Source organism: Hevea brasiliensis, chromosome 3, assembly GCF_030052815.1.
Source record: "Hevea brasiliensis isolate MT/VB/25A 57/8 chromosome 3, ASM3005281v1, whole genome shotgun sequence".
NCBI classification, from domain to species: domain Eukaryota; kingdom Viridiplantae; phylum Streptophyta; class Magnoliopsida; order Malpighiales; family Euphorbiaceae; genus Hevea; species Hevea brasiliensis.
The window spans coordinates 24,749,302-24,757,899 of NC_079495.1; the positions used below are offsets into that span (position 1 = coordinate 24,749,302).

Here is an 8,598-nt window from a genome sequence, read left to right on the forward strand (position 1 = left end):
ATATATATATATATATATATATATATATATATATATATATATATATATATATATATATATATATATATATATCCCTTTCTAACGACCCAAATTCAGAACTATTACCAGTGCAGCGCTAAGGAATGGGTAGGTACAAGGTCACCGGTGTAATGAACCAAACCCAAATCATTACCGATGCTAGATCTCAGGAAGGCTTTAGGCCATGGGAATCCGTAGCAAGCCTAAACTTTCTTAATTTCAATTAACTCATTTATTTTATAAATTATGATATGATTACAAAATAGAAATTTATACACACTCAATGGCAAAGCATAATACTTAAATTGGTCATTACAAATCTCAAGCTCCACAAAATATCAAAATATAGACCGTGCAAATTAAACCAATATGGCGGACCAACCTTGGACCATTAATAATCAAAATTGTTGATTGTCCCATTATTATTATTATCCTGAAGCGATAGAAAGAAAACGGGGTGAGATGGCTAGTCTAGTGAGTAGAGCAACTACATAAAAAGGGAGTATTTTAAAGAAAACAACAACACTTGATTCAAACACATGAGATGTAACATACATATGACTATCACCTCAAACTTATGTACACAAAGTAATTCATGTCATCAATTGCTCCCCTATATCCATATCATTTCATAGTTTAATATATTTCATAATCTTTTAATATTTCTTTGCATTTGATTCAATGTGCCCGACCCTCTAAGGGAGTTCCTCGTGGCTTTTTCTTAACATTTACATATTGAATACTAAGGATACAACATTGATGACTTTGAGCGATAGAAAGAGAAAGGGGTGAGATGGCTAGTCCAGTGAGTAAAGCAACTACATAAAAAGGGAGTATTTTAAAGAAAACAATAACACTTGATTCAAATACATGAGATGTAACATACATATGACTATCACCTCAAACTTATGTACACAAAGTAATTCACGTCATCAATTGTTCCCCTATATCCACATCATTTCATAGTTTAATATATTTCATAATCTTTTAATATTTCTTTGCATTTGATTCAATGTGTCCGACCCTCTAAGGGAGTTCCTCGTGACTTTCTCTTAACATTCACATATTGAATACTAAGGATACAACATTGATGACTCTGTTTTTAGAGCCTTGGTATTTAGATGTCAGAGACGCAAAATTACCTTACTGACATCCCCTTTCTTTCTTTCATAAGATGAGCTCATCTAACATGCATACCTTTTCATTTCATTCTTTCTATTCTTTCATTTGTTTCCTTTCTTTAATTCTTATTCATTCTCTTTCATTATTCATGCATCCCTTATATATATATGTCATCCATGAATCACCACACACAACATAGGAAATCCACGCAACACTTTCATCCATGAATCACCACACACAACATAGGAAATCCACGCAACACTTTCATAATAATAAAGAGATGTGCAAATATAATTACTAAAATGGCTTCATGATGCATAAGCATAAATGCATATAAAACAATAATAAATTAAAAACAACATTTTCATTTAAAATAGTTTGAAGATATTTTCTACTTACTTTGAAAGAAGTTTTCCCTTATACCTTTGCTTTTAACTCTATGTTAAATCCTTTGATTCTTGTCTGCCTAACCCTATTTTCGTGTTTAGGGGCAAATTATAAGACGGACTATTATATTACAATTTGCACTAATTCAGTGTAAGCTATATTATAGAATTTATTCAATCTTTGGCGACTGAACCCCTATATGTCGGCTGCCAATCCTAAGATTCCCAGGAATCCTAATTATAATTATTGTTTATATTTTAGCATGTTTGGCTTTCATACTCTTTCAACCTAGCTTTTATAATTCATTGTTAACCTAACCAACTCATAGTACTTACATTTATTTGTAGAAAAATTCATTTCCTAGATTAAACACTAATAGCCTTTAAACTCTTCAAGATGTTACTAGGGTTTATAGAACACAACTCAAAAACATATTAAATCTTTGATAAACATAAAAGAATTTGAGAAAGTTAAAGGGAGAGATTATTCTTACTTGAACTTTCCAAGCTTGCTAGTCTCCACCATCCTCTTTAGCTCTTCCAATTCTCTTTAGTTATTCTTCAAGGGTAATTAGGTTTACTTGGATGATTCCTTTGTTACAAGAGTTTGAGAGAATGAGGGAGAAGGGGAAAATCAAGAGAGAGAGAGAGAGAGAGAGAGAGAGAGAGAGAAGAATGGGAGGGAAATGCTTTAGGGGCAAGGTTCTAAAGAAAAAGGAATAGTAATCTTAGAAAATATCTCTCTCCACTTTTATTAGTTTTTGCCTAGGGGACTTTGCAACAAAAATATTGTCTTTCAGGAACCAAAGGTCTATATTTCATGAAAGTAAATCAATATTCTTTCAATGCTAATATTATCAATTTTCTTACTCAACTTCTCTCACTTTGTATTCTTATCTTTTAACACTTAAGTCATTAGGGTTCATAAGGATATTCCACCACCAGGTGCATCTTGCAGTCAACTTGGGTGGAGGGTATTACAGTCTCCCACCTTGTGGACATTAGTTGTTGAATGTTAAACCAAGGCGGGAAAACACTGAGAGGAGACACTAAGTAAGACACTGCCAGAGTTTAGGAGCACTATTACTTTTAATGACATATCCTTGACACTCCCTATTCTTAGCACAGTAATTGAATTGTATAGCACACATGCAAAAGTACAAGACACTTACACATCTCATCATCTAACAATAATAACAGCAGCAAATTGTTAGCTACTTTCGAAATTTCTTTCAGGTGAAGCATTTTCCTCTTTCACAAGTACATAGATATATACATTAACATTCCTATAAATTTATGCCTGCGCACATCCATACATTCATACATGTTCACACACACACACACACATTTCATGAGGAAGATAATATACGATAACTAGCATAATATAAACACATCCCAGAAAAGAAAACATATAACATACAATTACTCAAAATAGCCCTCCTACAACCATACTTGTACATCCCATATACATCATCTTATGTAAATACGTAATATCCCAAAATGAGGGGAGATGATAAAATGTGCTATCCAACAAAATAGGGATATATATATATATATCGCAAAAGGATATAAAATAATGATCATCATCACTGGGGAGCTGGGGAAGTTAGCAACGAGACTATTTGCTGAAAGAGAGCATCCATCTGAGAAATATCCTGCTCTACTCGCAACATTCTCTGCTCTATCTGCACCAGTATAAGCTCAATGCGAGCCAGAGTATTCTGATCCTCTGCAGTGGCAGTCTTGGAAGACTCAACCCGTTCTGTTTGTGTAGCTTCTCCTCGCTCCACGAAACGGTAACTAATAGAATCAGGGTCATCGTCTTTGGCAATGTAATTGTGGTAGCTATTATCAGGATTGAGAGCTCCAAAATGTTCCTTCAAGCTTATGGAAGTGAATTCAGAAGTCAAAATACTAGGTGCATTATGAGTGGAACCAGATTTTGAACTTGGTTCATTGAGCTCAGAACAAGACTTTGGAATGCCCTCTTTTGCTGTGCAGGAGTCACTGACTTGGTCTTGATCATCTTTGTAAATTATGTCAGGGCGTGATGATTTATGAAGAGAGATTCCAGAATTGGTTTCTTTCCCTTTTCTAGAACCTTTTTCATATGAGGAAGCAGTAGCAGTCTGAACTGGAGATGCAAGTGAAGAAGCTGCTACATTAGACCTCGGACTGGTACCAGGTTCCAGTAATGGATTGACCGTTTCAAATGCTTGAAAAAGCAAAGCTACTTTTCTTTTCTGGGCTGGGGCTAGTTTAGAAATAACATGTTGAAGTGCACAATCAAGCATCCCTTCCTCAGAAGTTTTTCTGTCTTCCATGGTCTGATGCCGTAGATGAATCTTATCCGCTTCACGTCCAGGCTGTACTGGCAGATGCGGTGACTTCCACGGATTGAAATTCCTCACCTTCTCCAATGCTTTAACAAATCTCTTGAGGATAATTATCTTTCTCAGATTACTCCAGCTCTTGGGCTGTTGCTGTTTAGACTTGCTTACCATGTTTGATTGTGCTTCCTTTCTTTTTGGCCCATTTATATTATATTCTTTGTGCCGCATTTCTTCCAGATCTTGCACCATGCTTTCTTTGCCTGAATCAGAGAAAGCTAACATCCTCAATTCCCCACTTGCACCATGATTCTTTTCTCCCTTGTCTGAATCGCTGTTATACGCAATTGATTGATCATCAGATGAGTGGTCAGGAATTTCAGAGAGGATTATGTCAAATGCTTCCTTTACCAATTTAATGGCATTGTGAAGGTAAAGCTGAATATTATGGCTGCCTCTATCGTGATCATACACCTCCATGCCCTGACCTACTCCACAAAAATCTGAACAAGAATCTGAATTGTTCATTGCAGGCAAAGTGTTTGAATCTTCTCCTTGTTCTTCCTTATCCATTTTCTTAAGAAGTGGCTGCTTTTCATCGTCTGAAGCAATGCCTGATACCATATGTTGATATATCAGGTTCCACAATCCCATATGTTTCTGCTTTTCCATTTGGGTTTTCTCTCCTACAGGATTGTTGCAATCGGGCTCTGAATCCGTCATTGGGAACTGACGGTCTTGCACAGGATCTGCATTCTTTTCCTTGCAGTTTGCAGTATGCTCATCTAGTTGTTCAGATAAGGAAGCAGGAGAAATCATATCATTGATTGCTCTTGATTCCACAAATGTTTTCGTGGTTAGGCTTCTCGATTTATCAATTGGCTTTTTAGCTACACTTGTTGAAGGAGTTGCCTCTGAAGTGTTCAATTTTGAACCACTTTTGTACACATCAAAGTTCAAACTTGAAATTCCATCTTCATTGACATCTTGGTGAATTCTTCCACCCATTGGAATTTCCTCATGGCAGGTGCAAGCAATATCATCAAACGGCAGCATATCACACTCTCCAGGATCTCCAACCTTTTGTAAGATGATATTAGTGTGCTCAGGATGATCAACAGGAAGAACATACTTATGAGAGTTGGATGCAACAATTCCTTCTTTACTTTTATCCCTCAACAAACATGGTTCCAAAACGCTTCTTTCTGCTTTGGAGAACTCGCTGAGCTGTAGTTTCTCTTTCAGATACAGATGAAGATTCTCATCAACACTTTCAGAATTGCTGCTATCTTCATAATGTCTGCGATGAGTGCCTTCTCCATTTAATTCATCTTTTGGTGCGGCCATTTTTCTGATTGCTCTCCTCTTTTGGGGTGGTTCTACAACTGCCGGGTCTTTGAGACAGTTCGTTTTGGCTGGCTTCATTCCTTTCTTTGTGTTACTGGAACGTTTTGCTCTGTGAAAGGATTGGCTTTCCATTTTTGTACTTTTCTCTGTCTTCGACATACGTCGCCTCATTGATGCAAAGCTGTTTGATGGAGATAAATCAGAGTGGCGGTGGCCATGAATTGAACAATAATTATATGTGCACACTTTCATGGCTGAAATTCCTTCAGATTCACCTCCTCCTGATTGAGGTTCAGGAAACTTGGAATCCTTAAGAACTGAAGAACTCGCAGCTTTATGCGTGCTTGAGTCAAGCATTTGAGAGCATTTGTTCACATCAGAACAGCTCGTTGCTTTCAAAAGATTAGTGGACATATCTGCATCATTAGATAAAACAATGGAAGGGCGATTTCCACCCTTGATTGATCTGGACTTGTTCTGTTTCCTCTTCAGGTCAGATCCTCCAGAAGACTTCCTCATCAAAGTTCTTGATGATCCCTGCATAAAAAAAATAAATAAACAAATAAATAATAAAAAAAATATTTAGTTAACAAAAAGATTTTTATTACTAAAAATTACAAGATTCCTGATTTTAATATCTTGCCTGAAAACTCTCCTCCTTTGCATCAGAAGTGGTGGAACAAAAACATGGCATGCATGATTTTTCCCAGCACAAATTCCTGATTTGGCCCATCTGTTATACAAGAAAATACCATGGATTGCCTCACGAACAAAATTTTAAGTGGAAAACTTTTTATTTTTTTCTAATATATATATATATGTATATCAGTGAATTCTAAAAATTAATAATTATTTAGCAGTTTTATTTTAAATAATTTAAATAATTATAATGATATTTTTGATTGGCTTGACATTTTACATAAATTGTTACACGAAATCGATTTCAAAGTAATAAGATCTCCTTTCCTTTGTTCTTTTGTATTTTGTACAGCTCAGATTTTTGTATGATGTTTATTTTACATGATTTCATCCTTTTTTTGTGATGTCTAAATTAAAAAAATAAATAAATAAATTACATGATTTCGCAATTTTAGGTGTGATTCATATTTTTCAAATTAATTTTGTGCAATGTGTAAATTAAATTAATTTTTATGTATCTTTGTGATCCATATTTTTGTAGCCTAACTTTTGGATTAAGTAAAGGGTTTAAAGCTCAGTTAAACCCATGTATTGGAGATGTTCAATTTAACCCTTTTTAAATTTTTGTCCAAGTTAAACTTTATTTGTTTCACATAAATAATTTATATATGAAAAATATTTTCTGTGAAAAATGTTTTCTAAAAGCAATTTTTCATGAAAATATTTTTCGGTGTTTAATTTTAATATTAAATTAATGATATATAAATATATATATTTTTCATATATATAAGTGTTTTCACAATTTAATAAAATTATTAAAATTTAAAAATTATAAAATGATTTTCTTTTTTCTTTAAAAAAAGTCATTTTACTTAAAAATAATTAGTTTTTTCTTTGACTAGAAAAATATTTTTTGTTAATTAATTTTTCTGAATGCTTCAAATACTAAAAAATATAGAAAATATTTTCCAGGTGAATCAATCGTAATCTTAATTTAAAAGTTTTAATTTAATCTCAATTTAACTTAAAAATAAAGATTATACAAACCAAGAAGATTATTGTCTTTGTCTTAAAATCTGAAGCACATCATAATTAAATGTGCATAAGGGATATTTCTACAAAACCAATTGCAAAGTGAGTCTAAAGTTGTAAAACCTTGATGCATTTTTATTTTTTTTTTATAAGCTTTCAAGAGAAGAAAAAGATTACAAAATAGAGTATGGAGAGTTCCAAATTAATACCCATGCCAATACACATACCTAGTACACCCAAACGTAAGGAACAAACCCAACTCAAACACTACTGAAACAAAAACAATTCAGAAAAAAGCAATGAAATCAACTGAATGACAAACACCCTACTTTGCTAACATGTCTGCTACATGATTAGCTTCTCTAGGGACATGTAAAAACAGCAATGATAGAATTAACGATGAAAGACAAATGCCAAGGTGCAGAGTCATGATTTGTAGCCCAAGTGACTGCATTGGTTGAGTCAGATTCAATAATTATGCTTTCTACATTTCGCAGAGTGAAGGGTTGCACACCATCAAATCAAGCGCCTTATTAATAGCTTGAGTTCCACAACTTTGGAGTCTTCAATCCCACAAGGGAAGGAGAAGATGCACATAAAATGACCGTTTGGATCCCGTAAAACCCCACCAATAGCACTAGGACCCGCTTCCCAATCGAGGACCTGTTGACATTCCACTTCACACCCCTTTTTGGTGGCGCTTCCCACACAATTTGAGCTGCGCTAATTGGATTAGACCATGAACGAATACCAGCAGAACTAACCAAATAATTCAAGCCTAATATGGAAATTTAGGATCCGACGCCTTCATCCATGTAAAGAGTCTAAATAAGACTAAGGAGCAAAGAGAAGCAGTAGAGTAATCCTTATTCTTGAAGATTTTTTCATTTCGGGCAAGCCAAATGAACCACATGATTGCAAAAAACAGATTATTCAAAATTGAGCTTGAAATCTTCCAGAGACAAGTGATTTCCATTGGATGAAGAGCATCGAAACAGAATTGAGAATGCAAAAATTGAGATCCCACCAGTTGAGGAACCAATTCCGTACATACCAAGAAAGTCTATAGGTCAGAAATAGATGAGAGATCGTTTCTAGTTCTTGTAGACAACGAGGATGGAGGTCCTGGTCAGGATGGAGAATCCTCAAAGAGCAAAGTCTAACTCTCGTGCACAATTTCCCATTACAAGCAAGCCACAATAACGTATCTGCTTTTGGAGGAGCTAGACCGAGCCAAGGAGAGACACCCGAATTCTCCAATTAAGCAAATGCATTAAGGAAGCACCGGTAAAGAGAGCAAACTGAAAAACATCCATTAGTAACAAGGGTCCATATCAATTCATCATTCTTAGAAAGACACAAATTAACACAATTTAAAACAAATAAAGGTTGCACGAGAAGGGGCAGCTCCAAATCAAAGAGAGAACATATCCAAGAGAAATTCCATTTCCAAATATTTGATTCCCATACACCAAAATTCTTTATGCAGCCATTATGATCATTGGATAGGTTGAACAATTTGGCAAGGAGAATTTAAGAGTTGTGGAGGTGACCCATTTATCATGCCAGAATTTGATATCCTCCCCATTTCCTAGAATAAACTGAAGATTGTCCAGAGCACAGAAGTCCTTGATTTGAAGGAAGCCGAACGCTGAATGTGTCTCCATAAAACAAATAGAGGATTCAAAAGCAAGAGAAAGACCACATTCATCATAAAAGGTGAA

General features: G+C 34.8%; 1 protein-coding gene across 1 annotated transcript; it reads right to left on the reverse strand.

The window, feature by feature from the left end:
• Positions 1–2,924: 2,924 nt before the first annotated feature.
• Positions 2,925–6,117, reverse strand: LOC110639359 (calmodulin binding protein PICBP). Its single transcript, XM_058143954.1, has 2 exons — positions 5,847–6,117; positions 2,925–5,740 (listed from the first exon to the last, which is right to left on the reverse strand). The coding sequence occupies exons 1-2, from the start codon at positions 5,934–5,936 to the stop codon at positions 3,113–3,115; spliced, it is 2,718 nt and encodes a 905-aa protein (XP_057999937.1). The 5' UTR covers positions 5,937–6,117; the 3' UTR covers positions 2,925–3,112.
• Between the last annotated feature and the right edge of the window lie 2,481 nt (positions 6,118–8,598).

Coding starts and splice junctions, on each gene's coding strand:
- LOC110639359 (XM_058143954.1), bottom strand. CDS start 5,936: ATGGGCCAAATCAGGAATTTGTGCTGGGAAAAATCATGCATGCCATGT. Junction 5,741..5,846: donor CAAAGGAGGAGAGTTTTCAG/GCAAGATATTAA, acceptor TTTTTTATGCAG/GGATCATCAAGAACTTTGAT.